At 38.4% G+C, this 23,447-nt stretch overlaps 1 protein-coding gene across 1 annotated transcript in view; it reads left to right on the top strand.

Annotated features, from left to right (window-relative positions):
- The first annotated feature begins 11,412 nt into the window (after nucleotides 1–11,412).
- Nucleotides 11,413–23,447, top strand: part of C2H11orf53 (chromosome 2 C11orf53 homolog) — a 71,676-nt gene continuing 59,641 nt past the window's right edge. The window contains exon 1 of the mRNA XM_036743953.1: nucleotides 11,413–11,422. Coding sequence (XP_036599848.1) covers nucleotides 11,413–11,422 — 10 coding nt within the window. The remainder of the gene's footprint in view (nucleotides 11,423–23,447) is intronic.

The following is a 23,447-nucleotide window of genomic DNA, read 5'->3' as shown; positions in this document are numbered from 1 at the left end:
ATTAATAGTTAGACTGCGCAAAAGTTATGGCTAAATAGAGGAGCCTAAAATATGTTAAGTGAAGGTCAACATCAAAGGCCAGGCGGAAGGAGGGATAAATAGGTAAGATGGGCTGAGGTCATATTTAGTGCCAGTGACCAGGAAAAGGAACATGAAAATCAAATCAAGCAGTGGCTACGTTCAAAGGCCAAGTATTCATTCATTTGTTCATTCAATACTTGCATTAGGTGTCTACCATTAATAAGTGGTATGCCAAATGTCAGAGAAGGTATGATATCTCCCTAAGACAGAGTCCTTTCTCCAATAGTGCTCATAGTCTAGCATAGGAAATTACCTAAACACACATAGATTAGCTAGGCATTCAGATAGACAGGCAGACAGATATTCATTAAGTATTTATTAAGCATTTATTTAGCACTTGCTATATGCCATATAGTAACTGCTGAAGACACAAGGGCAAGCAAACAAGACAGTCCTTGGCTACAAGGAGCTTAGATTCTAAAGGAGGAAGACTGTACATAAAGGGTGAAGGAGGTCAGAAAGTGAGGCCTGAATCTGAAGCTTGCCAATCAGAGTCCAGGGTGACTCCAGGGGCAGAGTCCAAGGTTCTCATACAGAGGAATTGAAGATGAAGATGATGGCTCAAGTGAACAAGGCTTGGTATCATAATGACAAAGAAGATATAGATTACATGAAAATGTAATACTGAGGGGAAATCTTTCATTTGTATGAGTATGCATTATAGAAAACCAAAACAAAGCACAATGTAAAATGTAAAGAAAATTGGTTGTTTTGAAGAAGCAGCTTTTGATTTAAATTTAAATAACAGCTTTTGATTTAAATAACGGGTAAGAATTCAACAAATAAAGAGAAAGTGGGAAGGCATGCCAAGCATAGGGAACAACCCAAACCAGGGCACAGAGGTATGAAAATAGGACTCTTTTTTGTTGTTATTGTTGTTCAGTAATTTCCAGTGACATCCGACTCTCTGTGACCCCATTTGGATTTTTCTTGGCAAAGATACTGGAGTAGTTTGTCATTTCCTTCTCCAGCTCATTTTATAGATAAAGAAACTGAGGCAAATAGGGTTAAGTGACTTGCCCAGGGTCACATAGCTAGTAAATGTCTGGGGCCAGATTTGAACTCAGGAAGATGAGTCTTTCTGACTCCGGGCCCAGCACTCACTTAGTTGCCTCTGTAGTTGGCTGTAGCATAGACTATATGGAGGAAAGTAATATGAAGTGAGACTAGAAAAGTAGAGACCCAGTGCTATTTGTTAAGCAAAGGAGTAATATGACCAGTCAGTAGGTTATAGTATTTATTAAGGCTTACCATGACCCAGTCACTCTGCTAAGTGTTGAGGATTTAAAAAAAAAAAAAAACGAAGTTAAAAAAGGCCCAGCCCTTAAGAAGCTTGCATTCCAATGGGACTGAAATGATACAGTTAGGATTATGACTACATCTATGCATAAGAAAAATTATTCTGGCAGTGGTGTCAAGAATGTACTGAATGGGGCCAGAGAGTGGAGGTGGAAAGATGTATTAGGACATTGTTCCAATGATTCATCCTTGTAGTCTTCTCAGTTCCTAAAACAGGGCCTAGATTAGGGCTTTGTACACAGAAGGAACTTAATAAGTGTTTGCTGAATCGAATAGTTAAGCAGCTTAAATATTTTTGAATGGTTTGCTCTAAAAAAGAAGCTTTTCTGGTATGAAATGAGATTTTTAAAGCTCTGAACTCTTCTACCAAGGGATTGTAAACAGTTACCATTGCTGTGCTAGGTATTTTCTATGCAAAAAGGAGCTGAAAGTTGGAGATTAGGATTTGGGATTTGTAGTCAAAACATCATTTGCTAACCTTCCTTCAAAATAGTTACCCCTACCCACGTATTACTTAATACTCGTCAGTCTATCAACTGAATGAACAAATCTAGGATTGCATGTTAGAGAGGAAAAGATTAAACATAGAAGGGAGTTGTATTATCATCACACTATCTTTATTATTTTTCATTCTATAGGTTTCTGTATAGATAGATAAGGGGCTCTATATTTCAACATTCATGTCAAATTCATACAATCCAGTAATTATAGCCTCCTTCTGTTTCCCTTTACTTCCTATGCATTTGAATCCCCAGTAGCCAGTCTGTGAACAAGATATATTCAGGCTCATGGCAAGCAAACAGTACCGTAGTCTGTATTAGGTCTATGAAAAGGGAGAGATAAGTTTCCTGGCCCGAAGGAGCTCCTAGACTAAGAAAGTGAAAAGATACATTTTATTACCTCAGAGGATTTTATTATATAATCAATCAACAAGCTTTTAGGAAGCCCTGCTACATGCCAGGTACCGTGCTAGGGGCTGGAGATACAAAGACAAACTCCAAAACAGTCCCTACCCTCAAATAGTTCATATTCCAGAAAATATGTATATGCACATATACATATTTACACACACAAATATATATATATATATGGATAGATGGATATATACATATATATAAATACAAGATGTATACAAAACAAATATAAAGTAATTCCATGGGGTATTAGCAGCTGAGTGAGGGATCTGAAACGTTCTCTTCTAGGAGGTATACTGAGCTAAGTTTTGAAGGGAGAAAGCATTTCTAAGAGGCAGAAATGAGGAAGTCGTGTGTTCCAGGAATGAAGGATATAGCCTGCAATGTCAGACAAGAAATGGAGTGCCATATGTGAGGAACTGGAGCACGAAGTATGAAGAGAAGTAGGGTATAATCAGCCTGGAAAGGTAGGCAAGGGTATGAAGGATTTTACATGTGTGACATAAAAAGTTCAAGACACATAGTTTCTGGGTAATTAATCATTTTGCTAATCATGCTAGGATATAATTAATAAAAGGTTTAATGGCACTCTTGAATGCCTAAGACCCCTCATGGAACCCATCCAACCCTTATATGCCCTAGGAAGAGTGGGTGTTCCTGAGGGTGGCCATCAAATCTGATTGGTTAACAAGTAAGGGAAGAATTAATTTTATAATGAGGGCCTGGGGGACATTACTTTGATCACTCAGTCTTGTTCAAAGAGACTTATCTATAACCATATCACCTCATCTAGGATAATCTAGACAAAAGTGGGAATCCACTTTTACCCAGACCCACAATGAGCCTGAATCCATCAATTCACCTAAACTAAAATTTCTTTACCTTTTGAACGAACCTCAGTTTTCCCTCTCATTATCAGCCCTGCACTTCAAAGGCTGCCTGAATAACCTACAAGGGCTGGTTTCTGAATGAGGAAGAAGAAAAGGGAAAAAAAAAATCTTAGTCCTAATTCAATAATGGGTTGTTACTATGAGAAAAATAATCATTTCTCTCACATGACAAAGGAGTTTGTATTTGATCCTCAAAGCATTAGGGAATGACTGGAGCTTTTTTGAGCAGTTCGACATACTAAGATTTATGCTTTAGGGATATTACTTTGGAAGATGTGTGGCAGATGAATTGGAGGCTTTAGGCAGGGAGTCCAATTTGACAGCTATTGAAATAGTCCAGGGAGACAGGATGAGGGAGCTTGGACAGTGGTTGTGAGTGGCAAAAAAGGGGATGGTTACAAGAAAATCTGTTGAGATAGAATGGACAAAACTTGGCAAATGATCGTATATTGGAGAAAGAGTGTTGATAAAGAGTGAAGAGTGGAATATGACCGGAAGAAGTATAAAACACAATAAGGCTTTCCTTTAATCCTTCACACATCCACAGCTAGGCTTTATTTTTTTTAAGCTTCCTTCTCTACTTTCCATTCTCACTTTCCAGAAGCTAACAGGTGCACATACCTATACACAAGTAGATGCTAAAAAGAACCTTTCCCGGTAAATAATTTATAGGACTCAGGAGCCACCTGGTGGCTTATGCAGAACTAGCAGCACCCAAAATAAATTACTTCTTAATGGAAGAGGACAGGAAAGGAAAGGGTTTCCTACACCCAAATTCTTTCTCTCTGCTCTCCTATTCTTTATAATCATGAATCAACAAGGAGCTACTCTACAGTAAATCATTCAAGAATTTAAAAGATACACAAAAAGAGCTAGAACCCCCAAGACCTCATACTCAGTCTCCACTGAAGGAAGCAAGTTTCTTTTTCCACATTGTCCACCAGACACACAACATCTCTGACCTGCAGTGTAGTCTCACAGATAACGGGTATTGCTCTAAGTCTGAAAATCAGGTCAGAGTTGAGTGGCAGAAAAGAATCAGGAGGTATGGAAAATATGAAGAAGACAACCCTTTTAAACTCTGTATGGAAATTTCTACTGAGCTTTTTTGGTGGGGAAGATATCTGAAGTTTCAGGCTGAGTCGGAGGAAGGTCTAAATCCCTTCTCAATAATCATCTAAGGGTCTATATTCCCCTAGAGATCTCTGCTATGTTAGTCATTATGCAATGGATGTCACACCACCATCAAAGTACCCTAAGGAGTGACTCCAATTCAAGATTCACCCTGACCAGAAGTAGATTATATACTTCATTCCACTTTTCCCTTACACTAACTCATGTTGAGAATGCAATTTGCCTTTTCTCCTAATTTTTGTATTCCTTACACCTCTTGTTTCATCCCTAACTTTACTAGGTGCTTTTCTATAGATTTCTCCTATGGGAAAACAAACAGATCCACTGCTCTAGGTCCCTCAAAGATAGAAGTTGGAGAACAGGGAATCATTGCGATCTAAAGACATGTTAAATTCTTCCCCATGTAGAAACTGCACTCAGATACAGAGATAGAAGTCCTGATCTTTCTTCTGAAGGGAAATGGCCCCAGTATCACAGCACTTCTCAAATTGTGGTGCAGAGATCCCTAGGGGCCCCTGAAACCCTTTCAGGAGGTCCATGAAGTCAAAACTATTTTCATAATAATAGTAAGACATTTTAATTTCTAATGTGCTAAGTGTCAATAGATATGTTCCACATAAACAAAAGGTTTTGGCCAGGGGTGTAGGGTTGGGGTGGGTGGTAGAGCCCTTTAAGAGTGAGGTCCTGGGACCAAACTGTTTGAGAACAGTGGCTATGAGAGAGACCTCATCAACTTTGAATATCAGAAAATATAGAATACTTGTTATGTGGCAAAGCACTGTGCTAGGCAGTACAGGAGATAGAAATACACAATATTCCAAAAGTCTAGTGCAGTTTTAAGCTATTAAAGCTTGATAAGGTTAATCATTTAAGCTTTAATAGTTTAAAACTGTACTGAGATTTTGGGGACATCTTGTATAATAAAGCACATTATCTCCCTAGGCTTGTTTCCTTGCATGTAAAATAAGGGAGCTTGTCTGGATGATTTCAAATTCCCTTCCAACACAATGCGATTCTAAGTAATGTACAACATACCTGTAGAGCAAAAACATATACAAGAACAAATCACAACATAGGAGAGTAAATGAGTTGTGGCAAATTAATAGCATAGGCAATGAGTTCTACATTTTAAAAGAGCGAAAGATTACTTTAAACTAGGTACTAGGTGTCAGAAATGAGGAAGGAAGAAAGGGAGGGAAGGAAGAAGGAAAAAAAACCCACAAATTTAAGTTCCTACTATGTACCAGGCACTGTCTGCTTTTCAAATGTTCTCTCATTTGATCCTTACAACTCTGAGAGGAAGATGTTATTTTCATTCCACATTTGAAGAAACTGATTTTATCAGTAATTAAGGTGGGACTTTTTTTTTTTTACTGTTTTCTCTTTTGGACCACTTATTTAATCAAGTGCCCTTGATGAGTTCGGCCTTTGTTTCTTTGATTAAATCAGGAGTCTTTGATGACCTCCTTACCTCAAGGGAAAGCCTAGTTTACAAGAGTTTGAGTCACATGTTTGTGACGCCAGAAGCTTTTAGGCCACATGGGTTTGAGTGGAATGTTTGTGATGCCCTTTGACCCTGAACAGGGTATATAAACTCAGAGGTTGGTGTTTTTCCTTGGGGGCTCTCACTCACTGGAAGAGTGGAGTGTGACTCTGGTCAAACCATTATAACAGCCTCCCAGCTTTGCTAATCCAGACCCATTGGTTCTTCTCCGGCAACTGAATTGTGATTTGGTCTGTTTTTGTTGTCCCTGTTTGTAATTTGTTTGTATTTGCTCTGAAGTTCATGGTGCTGGCTTTTTCCGCTGAACTGAGTGAGTGATATTTGTATGTTTCATCAAAGTGAGATTGTTAACCCCTTAAAGTTACTTTCCTTTAGTAAAGCACATCAAAAGAACCTGTGCTGGCAGCTCTTGTTGCTGGTCTTGTTGCATCTTACACCTCAACAGCAGCTGCTAGCCAAATTGTTGTTACACTGATGAAGACAAAGGTTAAGTGACTTGCCCAGGGTCCATAGCTAGTGTCTTGAATCCAAATCTGAATTCAGATCTTCCTGACCCAAACCCAGTATCCTATCCACTGTACCAGCTAGCTGCCTCTGTAAAGTGACTATATTATTTTTAAGGTCCCTTCCAACTCTAGATCATACATATGCCTTTATCCTTGCCATTTCCCCACTTTACCATAGTTATGTGGCTCAGAGGCAGGTTGTCCTACAGACAGAACCATCGAGAAAGAATTTTAAGTTACCTCCTGCCTACACCTGGTCGCTTATATTCCCTCTACTTCAGTAACTGTCCACTCCTCTAGGAAACTGGAGATAGGCTCAGAAAACTTACTGATATTAACTTCTTTCAGCTTCAGGCCCAGAGGCCTCAATATTCTTTTAAAGGTCTCAGGAGATTTGGGAGCAGGGTTCCATATAACACACCTCCTGTTACATCAAAAAATCTCTCTCACCTCATCTTCAACAGAAAAGCTCCCATAACAGTCTTTTCTAGAGAAAGTAACAATACATATCCTATATCATATAATGATGCCATGATACAATTTAAAAAATTGAAACTTTAAAAATCCACCTAAGTTGATGGAAGCACAGACAAGAACAATTTTGAAAGTAATATGTAGAATTATACTCTCTCCAAAAAAAAAATCAAACCATGTGAAATGAATACTCATGGTTTCATATAGAATCTTCTTTTTGTGTTCTGCTATACAGAAATAATCTTTATGCTCAGGAAAAAATAAACTTTTCCCCGAAAACGTTTTTCTGCATCACAAAGAAACTATCCTGGCATGTCTCATCAAGCCTCTATCACCATAGCACTGGGTCACCTATTCTTTTAAAATAATCAATAAACCATAAGAATTTATTAAATGCCTATTGTGAGGTTATATAATAAGCTATTATTTATATAGGGCTTTACACGTATCTCATTTGATCCTCACAAACCACCCTGCATGGTAGGTGCTATATTTTACAGATGAGGAAACTGAGGTAGACATGAGGCTGACTTGCCCAGGGTACTTTAAGGTTAATAAAAGGCAAAGCAATTTTATCCACAACCCTGTGGGGTAGGCAGTACTATTTGCTCCCGTTTTCAGATAAGGAAACTACCTCGGGAAAGTCGTGGCTTAGGATGAAGACTATGTAACCAAAAGGGGCACTAGAAACCTCCCATTTCACAGACAAGTAACTGGAGACCTCTCCTCCCTCTAGGGAAGAGGTCCCACAGGTAAGGGGTTCTTCCAGTTCTCTTTCCCCTACGCTGCTGCTTCATATGGCAGGGCCTCACAAATTACTATGGGTCACATATCATCATAATTAATTCGGAGGGGCTGGGGGGGGAAGAGCAGGGTCACATCAGACCCAGGCGTCTCCCAGCGAGCCATCGCCCCCTAGTGGTTAGAAGCCTAGCTCCACGGTCGGTCCTGCTCAGGCAGCTGGCCCAGTTTTAGGGGTGCGGCGCGTGTTTAAGGGACCCCTCTATCCCGGGCCTTTGGCCTCATCGATCTCTGCATTTATTAATCTATTGCTCCCGGCCGCAGGACACGAAGGAGCCCTTCTGGAGGGAGCGGCCAGGGAGAGCAGAGGCCTGTAAAGGGGCCGCCGGCCCCGCTCTCTCCGAGCTGGGGCCTGGCCGAGGTGCTTCCTGAGAAACTGGGGAGGGACGCCGCATCCCGAGCCAGGCCCAAACTCAAGGATCCGGACGCCTAAGACCGCCACTGCAGCGGACAGCCGAAAGCGAAACCCCGTTGGTCTACAATTTCACCAGCGCGCGCCGGAAGCGTTACATAAGAAGCTTCCGGTTGTGCTCGTCCTGTCAGTCCGCCTTCCAGCGATAGGCGGACGTCCCACGGTTACGTCATCGCGCACGGTGTAGGCGCTCGTCTAACCCCGCCCCAATCCTACGGTTGGCGGAGATCCATCACATCCCTCCAGGCTTGTTGGTCCTACGTTGTTCCCCTCCAGTTTGTCATCCCTAAAATAGGAACGGGGCTGTGTTGGCAGCGCCCCCAGCTAAGGTTCCCCTGGGAGCTAGAAGGAGGTTGAGATTGAGCAAAGCTTGTAAAGAGTCGAGTATTAGGCAGAAAGGTACTAGGTGGTCAATTTCTTCCAATCTTTCTGATAATATGCAAACCATAAAGCACGACACTCGTGTAAACTACTTATGACAAAGGTGGTAGCGCAGAAATGGAGTCTGAGCACCTGGACCGGAATCCTGACTTCACTATTTACTATTTGTGCAACCTTGTACAAGTCATTTAATCAGCACTTTGGTTTCCTCCTCAGCCATATGGCTAGAACGCCAGGCCTGTAGTAAGGAAGACCTGAATTCAAATGTGTTCTCACGCTAGCAGCGTGACCCTGGGCAAGTCACTTAACCCTGTCTGCCTCAGTTTCCTCATCTGTAAAATGAGCTGGAGAAGGAAATGGCAAACTATTTTGGTCTCTTTGCCCAGAAAGGACCGCAAATGGGGTCATGAAGAGTCAGTCACTACTGAAAAGGCTCAACTGTTGTTACAAAATTCTTCGTCTGTGAAATGAGGTCGTTGAAAGAGTTAGCTTCTTATCCCTGATAGTGGTAGTTCAATGACCCTATGATGATGACCTACATGGCTACATGTTGTTTACCCCAAAAGCTCCTTGAGGGCAGGAACCATTTCATTTTTATGTTTCTGGGGTCTACCATGGTGTCTGAAACAGTAAGCACTTAATAAGTGTTTTCAAATTTTTTTGATTGATAATTCATCATCATTGTTAATGATGGAGGTTTAGCTTCCTCCTTGGAGAACTAGAATCAGTTAAGAAATCCAGGAAAAATGTCAGAACATGAAGAAATGACGGGAAGAACCTTGATTAGGAAAAGAAAATCACTGAAAATACACTTTCCGGCCAGTAGGTCCAAGCCATGCCACCCAGAAAGATTCCCTCCCATTTTCAACTTCTCTTTTTTGTATTGTCCTCCCCCCATTAGACTGTAAGCTCCTTAAGGTGAGGGACAGTCTTGCTAGCTTGTATTTGCATCCCCAGGCCTTAGCACAGTGACTAGAACGTACTTTGCACTTAATGCCCTATTTACATCTCGTTCCAGGGCAGTCATAACTTCTTTATTGTCTTTTCTCTCTCTGCTTCTAGAGAGAAAAAGGCACATCCTAGAGATCTAAGCCCCTATAAAAAGGCAAGCAAGGTCTTTGCCTGAAAAAGTATGCACACAGTTAAATACCTATCCTTCTAAGGAAAAGATCAAAAGCTAAATAAAAAGAGACTGTGAAAATTTTGAACAAATACCAAAGAGCTTAAAGCCATGAAATGAAGAACAAGAGCCTTGTATATGGCACCAGGAGATTCACCTTGAGCATTTTACTTAGTCCTGGGAGTTAGACGGAAGTTGGGATTGAGCAAAGATTATTAAGAGTTGAGGATTAGGGAAAGAAGGTACTAGATCATTCATTTCTTGCAATCTTCTAGAATTTCGGAGTTCTAAACTCCCAAAGCCATCTAATTTAACCAATATCTAAAGAGGAATTTCTTCTACATTTGCAACCGATGGCCCTCTAAGTCATTTCCAGAAGACCTCCAGAGAGAGAGATATCCCATTCTACTTTCACACAGCTCTCTGATTTTCTTTACATCAAGTCTATATTTATTTATTTTCAGCTTCCACTCACTGCTCAAAGCTCAGCCCTGTGGGCCAAGCAAACAGGTTGAATCTGTTTTCCAGGTGACAACCCTCCAAATACTTGAAGACAGTTATACTGTTCCTCCTAAATTTTCCCTCCTCCAGACTAAATAGACCCTGTTCCTTCAACTTCAAGACCCATTGCCATTCTGGTTGCCTTCCTCTGGAAATTAGCCAAATCATTGACAAAAATGCTACATAACACCCTAGAGCACTCAACTGGAGAGCTTCTTTCACTGTGCTAAAACCCAGGAAAATTCTATCTACAGCATTCCTCTTATCTATATCCTTTTAGTAATGCCGGGGGAAAGGGAGGGTGGAATAGAAATGTTACTACTTTGGCATGACACACTCTTGATGAAATTTTCTTGGCTCTTTGTAAGCACCTCTTCCTTTTCTTTATGTTTTAATATTACATTTTATAATTTTTTCAGGAATTGAAATCAAGTCCACTAACTATAGTCTTTATATTCTTCTTCCCTTAAAAAAATGGGAAATCATTTGCCTGTCTCTAATCCTCTGGTGCCTCTCCTGTACTCCTTGATCTATGAAAGATTACTCATAATGACTCAATTATATCTGCCAGTTCTTTCGGTGCCCTGGAATATAGCTCATCTGGGTCTGATGACTTATAATTAGGTGCTTTCTTAAAACCTGGGGTGCCTGGTAGACTTCTCCTCTATCATAAATTCTCAAATGAAGTGGTCACTTCCTTTCAAGGAGGAATCTCTGGGTTGTTTGTTTATTTGTTTGTTTTATAATAATTATTGGTTTGTTAATACCTTATTGTTTTAACAAAAAATAATGTTTTATGGAAATAACATAATTAACTGGAATTCTATCCTATTTGATCTTTGACTCCATCATCCACACCTCATCTACGCCTATGAGAAATCTTGTTTTTAGATTCTATCCTAAGCACCTGCGTACATGGTGACAACTAACCTAAAATGTAGTTTGTAACACCTAGGATGAAATAGGCTTCTTCATCTTTTCTCACTTTGCAAAACCAGACCGTTGTGATGATAGTAAATGTCACAGATCTGAGTTTTTTGTACAACAAATTATGGAATCTTGATTTTTCTAATGGATTGTTAATGGTGTCTGTGTCTAAATGAAACCTTTCTTTGCTCTATGAAACATCGTCTTAGAGAGGAAAATATGCCTCTGACTGTAATCTATACTGAGAATGCAAATTGTAGAGAACATACCAAAAGATTTGCATTTAATCAAATCTAAAACAAGTCACATCAGAAGCATCAATACCTTGTCAAAATGCCTTTTCCATTAGGATCAGTCTGAAATTTACCAGCAATTTGAGGAGTCTTCACTGTCCACTAAAGGGTGCATGCAGGTTATTCAGGAATCTTGCATTGCTGCTAAGAAGGAAATTCATCAGTATCACCCAAAATGGAAAGTGGTAAGTAAAACTCAGTTATTAAAGAAGAAACTTTTAAAATGTTTCATGCCTTTTGGTCTCTACATAATACAATATAGAATAAAGGAAAAGACTTCTGACTGAGGCATCTGCAAAAATAACCATTTAGACTACTTTGTAATGTCACAATTTTAGTAGCATTTTATTACTATTTTTAAGAATGACTTTCTCTAAATACAGTCAGGTATTTATTTAGCCTGAAATAGAAATTTGCCAGAATGAGGTTCTTGTGAAACATAAAATTGAACTTTTAATATTTTTCAAGAATAGTAAAAATTAAGTGTAGTGGTTGAAAATCAACTACCTCAAGTTTTCCCTTGAGTCTATTAAACCATATTTATAAGAAAAACTATGAAATAATATTTTGTTTGAGATTAGAACTGAAAAATAAACGAGTCCTAGATTAGTATCCATTCTATGAACGCAAATCAGATAGATGTGTTCATATTTACCCAGTGGTATTTGGAATTCATATATTAGGTTCATCTCAGAATAAAACCTAATCTGATTTAACTGAAAGAATAATTGTTAATTGACTGATTTTCATTTCATAATAAGCACAGGTAAATAGGTACTTCTAACAGAAACCATGGTTTATGCTCTTTTATGCTGCCCTAGTCTCTAGTACAGTGCTAGACCCCCTCCACCAATAGAAACATAATTCCTATTTGTTGATTCATTTGTATCCCTCACATAACTTGAAAAAGGTATCAATAATTATGATGATGATGATGATAACAGTAACAATAGAAGGGGGGGGAACCCTCACGTATAATACAGCTGGGCAGTGTAGTGGATAGAGCCTTGACCATAGATTCAGGAAGACCTGAGTTCAAATCCAGTCTCAGACATTTACTAGCTATGTAATTCTAGGTAAGTCACTTAAATACTATCTGCCTCACCTTCCTTGTCTGTAAAATGGGGATAATGATATCACCTACCTCCCAGGGGCTGTTGTGAGGCTCAAATGAGGTAATATTTGTAAAGCACTTGGCTCAGTACCTGGCACATAGTATGTGCTTAATAAATACTTATTCCTTTCTTTTCCCTTCCCCTTAACTGTTTATAAATATATATATATATAATATATATATCATATATATATATGGTATGTATGTATGTATACATACACACACAAACACACACATATATATATATACACATATATATATATATATATATATGCATTATTTCATTTGAGTGTTATAAAAAATCTGAGCCAGGTACTGCAGATATCATCAGCCCTATTTTATATGCAAGGAAGATGAGACCCAGAGAGGCTAAGGCACTTGCCCATGATCACACAGCTTATAAATGTCAGAGGTATATTTGAATTCACATCTTCTTGACTCCAAGTGAGCTTGAGGACCAGAGCCAGGGCCAGGTGTTGGACAGCTGTACTGTTGCAGTCTGAATTTAGGATCACACTCTCAGCCTGGTTCTAAAAGGCTAAGAATGGAAAACATGTAGGACATGTTATAAGTTATGCACTGAGCAATCCATCGATGGAGATTGTTCTGCCTTGTTTTAAACAAAAGCCGTCGAGCATTGAGGAGGATTAGATTCAGGAAGATTTGATCTAATTATCTAATTGTATCTTTTGTCTTCTCATACAACTCAAAATACAAACATGTTCCTTTTTTAAGTGTTTAGAAGATTTCAAACTAGGACTGTACTACCTTACTGTTCGGAAGAAGCAACTTCTTGGACACAATAGCAATAAAATTTAGTACAGAGGTGAAAGCCGTAGTATTCAAGAGACAATAGCTTTTGACAATGTCTTTTAAATAAAGGAAGAAAAATTTAATTTTTACCAGTTATATGAAAAGTCTATTGCTCTTAAAATCTAAACTTGCTTTTTTGGTACTTTTTTGGGGGGAAAGAACATAATAGAGTTTCTAAAACAATAAAATAAACTATTTTTAATGTTTAATAACTAAAATGAGTGCATAAATGAAATTTATTTTTAAACTAAATTATTCAGACTGAACCTAACTCTGATTATTATATTTGATGTAATTTCTAACAACAATGTGTTAAACAGAAAGGTCATTTCATGCATTATGGGTCATATTTTGTGTGGTAGCAGAGATGTTTCAGAGAAGAAAAAGTGGATTCGTCATAGGTCATTTGCCAAATACATGTTACCACAATACTGTAAAGAAAAAAAGTCAATGTTAAGGGATCACTTTATTCTTCTTAATAAATTTGCTTGTGCTTTCTGTCCGGAAACATGTCTTTGTTTTCTCAACAACTGATCCGAATGTAAGCATGCATCTAGAATATTTGAATAAAAACTCTTAAGCTCCCCGCGATCTATGCAGGTGTGGGTTCTTTAAATAGACACAATGCTCAGACAAAATGTGCCCCATTCAAAAGTAAGATCACTGCCATAATTTGAAAACTGTCAAAATATATAATATTCTATCTCTCTCCATTCTCCCTCAAAAAAAAGAATGAGGCTTTAGAAATCTCAAAAACAAGAGGAATGTTCTGACATGAATGCTCTCACCAAAGCTACAAATAACCTTAGCTGTCAAATCCAATGACCTTTTCTCAATCCTCATTTACCTTGACCTCTCTGCAGCCTTAGACACTGTTAATCATTCTCTCCTCCTTGATACTCTCTTCTCTCTAGGTTTTCAGGACACCACTCTCTCCTGGTTTCCCCCCTACCTATCTGACCATTTCTTCTCTGTGTCCTTTGTTGGATCCACTTTCAGATCACGCCCTTTAACCATAGGTGTTCCTCAGGGTTCAGTTCTGGGTTCTCTCCTCTTCTCTCTCTATACTATTTCACTTGATTTCACATGGATTTAATTACCATCCCTATGATGATGACTCTCAAACATACCTTTCCTGCCCCAGTCTCTCTGTTGACCTCAAATCTCACATCTGCAACTACTTTTCAGACATCTCAACTGGATGTCCAATAGACATCTCTAATTCAAAATGTCCAAAACAGAGCTCAGTCTTCCCCCTCCTACTCTCCCTATTTTTGCAGAGAGCAATATCATCCTCTTAGTCCCTCAGGCTCTCAGCCTAAGAGTCATCCTGGATTCTTCACTCTCTTTCACACCCCATATCCAAGCTGTTGCTAAGGCTTGCTGATTTCACCTTTGCAGCATCTCTCAAATACACTTTCTTCTCTCCTCTGACACTGCTACCACTCTGGTGCAGGCCTTCATCACCTCACACCTGAACTTCACACCTTGCTGGTGGATCTGCCTTGTTCAAGACTCTCCCCACTCCAATGCATCCTCTATTCAGCCAGCAAAGTGATTTCCCTAAAGCTAAAGTCTAATTTACTCAACGATCTAATCTAATCAACTACTCTACTCAGTAAACTCTAGTGGCTTCCTATTGCCTCCTGGAGCAAATACAAAGTGCTCTGTTTGGCACTCAAAGTCCTTCATGAGCTAGTCTCCTCTTACCTTTCCAGTCTTTTTATACCTTACTCGCCAACACATAATCTTCAATTCAATGACACTGGCCTCTTTGCTGTTCAATGAACAAGACACTCCATCTTTCAGCTCTGGGCATTTTCTCTGGAATGTGCTATTTCCAACTGCTGTCCTCCCTAGCTTTAAGTCTTAACTAAAATCCCACCTTCTACAGGAAGCCTTCCCCAACCCCCCTTAATTCCAGCACCTTTCCCATTTTAATTATTCCCTATTTCTTTTCAGGTTCTCACTTTGAATGAGGTAGCACCCATGCAGTGAATAGGCCTCTTTAAGAATCCAGTCAAGGGTCAGCCCTTTTAATTAAAACAATATGTATCACTAAAAAAAAAAAAAAAACCTCACTCAAAATAAAAACCTGAAAAGATCTTAGCCTAAAAGGGCCACGGTCTCCCATTGCATCCTGGGTCATCTCCAGTCATCCTGATGAATAACTGGTCACTGGATCCAGATGGCTTTAGAGGAGAAAGTGAGGCTGGTGACCTTGCACAGCCCTCCCTCACTCAAATCAAAGTCAACTGCAAGTCATGTCATCACGTCCCTGATGTCATGGTCCTCTTTGAAAACAAAGGACAAGCACAACAATTCCCTATTTACCCTGTTTATGCTTGCTTTGGATAGATTTGATTGCATGTGGTTTCCCTCATTAGACTGTAAACTCCTTGAGGGCAAGGACTATCTTTTACCTCTTTTTGTATCCCCCGTGCTTAATTCATCTTGTATTACAGTTGTAAATTAATTTAGTAAATTATCTAAAATTCACTTAAAGACTTTACTTCACTAGCTCCCCACCCTATTCTACTTTCTCACCACCTATTCTTTCCTGAGTTTTCTATAATGAAGTTTCTGTCTCTGATATTTTACTGAAGCTGTTCCTTTATCATCTTCTGATTAAATTCAAGAGACTTCTTCTCTGACTTCATTTTCCTTGTTTCCTAAAACTCCCTTTTTACTTGACCTCTACAATTCTACGTGATTCAGGTCTATTTTTTTCCATTTTTCTTCCATATTCTTTGAGGACAGCTTCCTTCCTCTAGGTTACCTTCCTTGGGGTGTTGCCAGAATCTCAGTCTTTGGCCTTTTGTTCTTTTGCTTTCTCAGAGACCCATCTAAACTCATAGTTTCACTTATTGTCTCACACAGAAAATTCCATAAGTCTCTATGTTCAGCTTTCTCTTCTTGCTCAAGATCCAGTTCTGACTATGGGATGTTGTATTGAAAGGAATGTGGTATTCTCAGGAGAGACTTATTTCAATTAAAATGAGGAGGTGGAAGGAATGTTGGTTGAAAATGTCAAGGATTTAGTGAGATTCTTTGGGAATATAGGAAGGATTTGAGGAGAGCACAATGGTATGCATAATGAAATGGACAAACTAGATAGAAGTGGTCCTGGAAGGATTAAAGTTTATTAGATCAGGGATGAGGATGCTATAGACAGTATGAACACCACTTACACCTAAGGAGGGAAGACTGGATTATTAGGATTGGGGAACATCTTAATTATCACTGAGATATTGAGAGGGTGAAAACTAACACTAGAACATGGCTTTGGAAAAATATACTTTATGCAAAAGGAACAGGATAAATATAAGAATGTAGTATTGAATACTAAGAAAAAATCCAGGAATCAGACATCAGAAATATGGTAGAGAGCATCTGAGTAAAGGTAAAAGAAGCAGAAATGAAAGGAATATTGTCACTGTTGCATAGGACAGATTGCCTGGACATAAAGAGATGAATTCAGGCTACATAGGATCCATGCAGAGAGGCACATACGTATGATGGGGGATTTCCATTATCCAGGCATCTCCTGGAGGTCTCCCAGGGTTCTGTCAAAACAAGAACAGCTAACATTATTGCTTGCCAAAATCTGTCTTCCTATGATAAATTCCTATGCTCATAAATTCATATTAACTCATAAATATAAAATAATAAATCTATCCTTCAAAGAGGTAGAGGAAACATGAGAGAAACTTAATTCTTGGCCCCGATTCTCACCATAAGTAGGAACTGGTCACAGCATGGGAAATGATAGGAACTTTGGGGTAAAAAGACCATTATATACTAAAGTTTATTATAAGGAAAAGAGAGCTTAAAATAATCCAACATGCATCCTTTATTTCTGGTGAGAAGATTTCAAAGAATTAAGAAATGGGTAAGTAAGAAACTAAAATGCTATGGGGTAAATTAGCCCTGAAAGAATGGGAAGCTCTCACCAGGATGGTAAAGTAGATAGAGACCTGAGCCTGGAGTCAGAAGAACCTGGCTTCAAATCCAGGCTCAAACATTTATTAGCCATGTGACCCAGGGCGAATCACTTCACCTCTGTTTGCCTCGGTTCCCTTATGTGTAAAATGGGGGTAATAATAGCACCCCCCTCCCAGGGTTGTTGTGAGAATGAAATGAGATAGTAATTGCAAAGTACTAAGTACAGTGTTAATATACTTATCTTAATTATATATACTTATTCATATACATATATTAATATAATATAATATAAATGTTAGTTATTACTACGATTAGACTTTGAAAAAGGCATAAATAGCATACTCATCAAATTCACATATGACAAAACTAAGAGGAATAACTAGCGTGGTGGGTGATGGATCCATGATCCAAAAAGATCTCATTAGGCTAGAATTTTGGTCTTATTGATTTTCATTTTTATCCATTTTCCCCAATTAATTGTTTCTGTAATGGGCTTGGTTAAATTTATAGTCAAATTATTATCATTATTTATGTAATATCATTAAGTTATAATATTGATAACATCTCATTTATATAGTGTTTTACAGTTTAGAAAGCACTTTCCTTGGGATGATCCCTTGAGGTGTATGATACAATTATTATTCCCATTTTCCAAATAAGTTAATTGTTTGTGATTCATTTAAGGGATTAACTTGCACCTAATAAAAGGACCACTGGGTCTGGTCACCTTAATACCTTGTCGTTGGCCCCTTTACCATAATCAGGTCCTGAGCTTTCAAGGACTACTCCCTTCCATAAGGAAGGTATTATTCTTGTTATTGTAGCCTACATCATGTTAGTTTAAATTTTCTATCTCTTGAGGTAGTAACAGAACTTTAAAATATGTCCAGTCCTTGATGTCTTATTTTACAGATGATGAAACTGAGGATCTGGAGAGGTTATGTGACCTGTCCATGGTCACTTACCTAGTATATGTTGACGTTGGTACTTCTGGCTCCAAGTTCAGTGTTCTTTGTCAAACCCAGGACTGGCACTTTTTGTTACCCAGGAGAAGCAGAAAAATTCCTAGGTGGAGCTACTGACATCAAGACATAGATCTCCGTGGAGAAAAGACAGAGACTGTGGGAAACTGGCTCCTTGTGCCCACAGAACTTAGGACAACACAAGGCCATGCTGGGAAGGGTACTGGTTTCAATTAATTATATTTATTAACTAGACACTAAACTCAGTAGTTTCTATTTTACAGAATCCAAGTGATATCGGAACTCTAAATTTCTGGGGAAAAACCAGAGTCACCCAAGTTATAACTCCACTCTTTCCCCTGCATTGGGGTCCCTCAATGAGGTGATATTAAGATGTAATTGGGTGATAATAGTAGTAGTAATAGAACTGATATTGTACCTATGTGCCAGGCATTGTGCTAAGAGCATTACAAATGTTATATCCTTTTATCCTTACAACTCTGGGAGGTAGAAGCTATTATTACCCATATTTTACAGATAAGGAAACTGAGGCAGTCTGAGGTTAAGTGACTTGCCCAGGGTCACATAGCTAGTAAATTTCTGAGGCCAGATTTGAACTCAAGTTCTCCTGTCTCCAAATCCAGCATTCTGTCTTTCTATTATGCCACCTAACTATGTATGCAGCTATGTTTTTTATCATTTTGCCAATGAGATGTGTTAAATATAGGGTAACAAAATAATGTGCCATCATCAGGACATGTACCATTGCTATCATTTTTCAGTAATGTTTATTGGTTTGTACTCATATATCTATACTATCTTACCAGAACCCCATTGTGACTAAAAGTATGCATTTATTTGTGACATTGCCATTGGCAGTTATGGATACAATCTATGACTAGGATAGGAGTGAAACTAGAGAGTTCGCAAAGGCATTAAGTCCATAACATTGGTCTCATCTGCATACATTTTAACTACTTGAGCTCTCTACCTGAAACAGTACCAAGAGAGAGTGACTGTCATTCAACTTTTGCTGCATTTGCATAGTTCAGGATATATAAAATGAAATCATCATAATTAGCATGCCTAATTACTTTCGACTTCATTTTACTTATAATACCACTATATCTGAAGCCTGTGGTCTTCCCTTAGAGGGAGTCGGAAGACCTAGGTACAAGTCCTAGCTGTACCACTTAGTGGCAGTATGACTTTGGGAAGATCATTTATCTTCTCCAACCCACTGTAAAATGGAGATGGTAATAGTAAATAACATTTCTATGACACTTTAAGGTTTTCCAACAGCTTCACATATAGGATCTCATTTGACCCTCATAGCAACTTGTGACTAAACTCTATTATTATCCCCATTTCTCGGATGAAAAAACTGATATTGAGAGATAGTGACTTTCCCAAGATCACATAATTAATTAGTATTGGTAGTAGGATTCAAACTCAGGTTTTGCTTACCAAAAAAACCCAAAAAAAAGCCCAGCACTCTATCCCTTGCACCACATTGCCTCTTACAGTAGAATTGCTTACACTCCCTACCAACCTCACTGAGTTGTGAGGAAAAAACCTGATATTTTTTAATATATTATTTAAGTCAATCTGTTTCCTTACCTGCAAATTGAGGGGCCTCCACTAGATGATCCCTTCTATTTCTGTCATTCAGTAGTATTTCAGCTACTTTTAATTGCCAAAAATAGCCATCAGAATGCAGATCAACAAGGCACTTCTGCGGGGGTTTTTTTTACTTTAATTCAATTTTTTAAAACTGCTTGATGAATTGAAAAATGTTGTCACTAAGCATTTATTGAGCACTTACTATGTACCAAGTACTGTGGAAAGCAATGAAGATACAAAGAAAGGGAAAAACGATCTCTTGTCTTCAAGGAGCTCACAATCTAATAAGGGAGATAATATGCAAACAACTGTGTACAAACAAGATACATGTAGGATAAATTGGAGTTGATCTTGACATGGAGCACTAGTATTCAGAGGGATCAGAAAACATTTCTTGAAAAAAGCAGGATATTTACAACTGAAAGGAAGCCAGAGAAGTTAGAAGGCAGATATGAGGAAAGAAAATTCCAGGCATGAGGGACAGCCAGTGAAAATGCACAGATTTCCAGGTCATAAAACCAACAAAATGGAAGATAAGTATTTTCTCTGATCCTCATGACCCCTCAAACCTCCCAAAATGTGAACTATGTGCAAAACATAAAGCAATTTCAGCTGTCTCCATTATATAAGACCTCGAAAACCATAACAAGGTAACACCTGATGAATAGCAAAAAACAAAAAGATTTCAAACATGCTTACTCAGCACCCTCTCCCCAGTGAGCTACAATACTCTGCAAGGTGGCAAAAGTAGACCCATGGACTTGAGGTAGAACACAACTCTGCTTTCTCTGTGCCCCAGTTTTCCTCTATGCCCCATGCTATGGAAATCTGAGGAACTATACTCTGCCTGAGAGGGTAGTGCAGCACTGCACTGTCTTAGACAGTGCTCAATCAGAGAACTGAGGAACAGAGGGACTGCTGTGGGGTTTCAGCTTGTGTATAGGGCTCCACCAACACTGAAGGAAAGGGGACTGACATACACTTGGGGTCAATTCTGTCCCCCTGGAAGTCACATGTGGCAGAAACAGCTCAGTAAAAAATAATTTCCACAATGTGGTAGGAGGATGAGACAACTTTGAAGACCAGCCTTCAAGGATTGACTTTCAAAGGAGAAGAAGTCAGAACATAAATGATAGAGGAATAGAAAGGGGAAAGACAGAAATCACTAAAGATCTCAATAGGAAGAAAACTCAGTTGAATACCTTGAGCACTAGCAGATAAATTGATGATGAATATGTTAACATCTCAAGGAAATATGGCCTCCATATCAGCCAAATGAATCCAGAAATCTCTGAATAAATGTTGTAAGACAAAGGAAAGTGAATCAATACCTGATAAGGCAGAAGACCCTGTGTATTCCTAAGAAAGTACGGAACCACAGTAAAATGTTCCTGAATGGCTCAAGGGAGAAATAAGAATTATAAAAGTAAATTGGCTTTATGACCTGCATAGCAGGAAAAAAAATCAGAAAAATAGACAACTTGAATCCAAAATGACAAATCTGACCAAAGGACCAAAACAGAAAATTGATTGGGAATATAAATGTGCCAAAATAAAGGATAATTTCTAAGAAGAGAAGAAAAAAGCAATAATGTTAAAAACATAAATTATCGCTATACAAGGAAAACATATTGGTCCCCAAAACAGGTTGCACAGAGGATTATGGGTCTCATGGGAGAAATCAAGTAAAAAAGAAAAAACTGAATATCATAATGGAAAAAATAATACAAGATAACTTTCCTGAACTTCTAAACATAGAAAACAAAGTACCAATTGAAAGAATCTACAGGTCACTTTAAAAATGAACAAAAAAACCCTGTTCTACAAACTACAATACACATAGTGATTAAATTTAATAATTCTAAAGAGAAGCAAACTCTGTAAGCACCCAGGAAAAGGATCTTCAAATATAAAGGAAAGGAAATTTGAATAATACAAGAGTTTTTGGCACCCACCAGAAAGAGTAGGAGGAAATGTAATACTGTGATCTGAAGAACAAAAAAGCACAAGATGCACCCTGACATGATATACCTTACAAGCCTAAACCTAGAGATAACAAAAGACAGACATTCAATAAAAAAAGATAAATTTGAAGCATTCCTACAAAGAAAACCAGACGTTGATAGACTATTTGCTTTTTAGACAGGAGAAATAAAGGGAAGGCAAACAATCACCAAGGAAGGCACAATTAGTGAGATAAATTACTCCAGGAGAAAAATGTTAGAAAGACACCTTTGAGATTAAAAACAACAACAACTAAATAACAACAAATAGACCATTGAGAGATTTCTTTCTAAAAACATACAAGGGGACAAGGGTGAAATCAGAATATAAACAGAAAAACTGGTGGTGGGGGAACAGGCCTGAAACACCATGGACTAAACCTTACAAAGCTGCCTATAGGTCAATCAATATTGGGGAGGGGGAAGTACTAAAATGTAGAATCATAAAGAGAATAAAAGGGGACAGGATAGGAAGAAGATAGAAGGGAAAGTTTGATATACCCTAATCAAGTCAATGAACAGTTAGGTGGCACAGTGGACAGATGGCCAGGCCTGGAGTCAGGAAGAGTTCAAATCTGGCCTCAAACACAAAGCTGTGTGACCCTGGGAAAGTTAGTTAACCCTGTTGGCTTCAGTTTCCTCATCTGTAAAATGAGCTGGAGAAGGAAATGAAAAACCACTCCAGTATCTCTGCCAAGGAAACACCAAATGGGGTTATGGAGGGTTGGACACAACTGAAAATGACAAACAACAACAACAAATGAAGTCAATAGTAAACAATGAAAGAAAAATAACTCCTGTCATCTTTCAGGAAAAAGAGGTTCTACAGGAGAATGGACGAGGTGTCAAAGCTGGAGTTGAGATGGGGAAAAGAAGGAAGAAATCTTGATTGAGTGGTAGGAGGGGCTACCATGAGAGGAGAGAGAAAATTCTATAATGGGAGGATGTTACAATGGGTATAATGTGCAGAAATTTAGTGCTTAGAGAGACCATTACATGAGTGTTGTGCCTCCATGGACAACATCTTGCCTCAGAAGAAAGGCAATCAGAGTGTCTAGGGGCAATTAACACCCTGAAGGGTATGAACCCAGAGAAGGACATTTCATGGTAAATGGTGAAAAATTAGCATGGTGATGGCAAAGGATCATAATGAAGTATACAGTCAGAACCACAGGAGAATTTCTACCATGAAAATCTCCTACAAGAATTAATATTTCTAAGATTGCAGCAGAACAGAAAATAAGGCAGAAGGAGACAAGAATCATAAGGCAATAATAAAGTATGTAGAAGAGGAAAATGCACAGTTGGGAGATGGAGTGTCTTGTGCAAGGAAAAGCATGGAGTCCAATGTCACTTCATTTAAAAATTCAATGTCACTGAAGTAAATAATAGAAATCTTGCTTATTGTAGCAAGATTTTTATTATAGTGGAATTTAATCTGTGATAGGATCTATATCACTTACAATTTTAGTTTGAAGGCAATTGATTAGTGAACTCCATGGAATATGGGCACAGTATGCATCTTATAACATTCTACCAAGCAATAAAGTTGTTACATTGTGTACTAGCTGGAACAGCTCAATAGCATTTCATTGAGGCTTCACTTAAAATGAATTAATAAGAATAAGTGGTATTTAAATATTTAATGTTCACAAAGTGCTTTTCATAACATCTCATTTTATTTTGACAATAACCCTATGAGGCCAGCACTACAGGTACTTTTATCTCTATTTTAACTGAAACTCATACA

This window comes from Trichosurus vulpecula, chromosome 2 (genome assembly GCF_011100635.1).
Source record: "Trichosurus vulpecula isolate mTriVul1 chromosome 2, mTriVul1.pri, whole genome shotgun sequence".
Taxonomy (NCBI): Eukaryota; Metazoa; Chordata; class Mammalia; order Diprotodontia; family Phalangeridae; genus Trichosurus; species Trichosurus vulpecula.
This window is presented reverse-complemented; position numbering and strand designations above follow the sequence as displayed.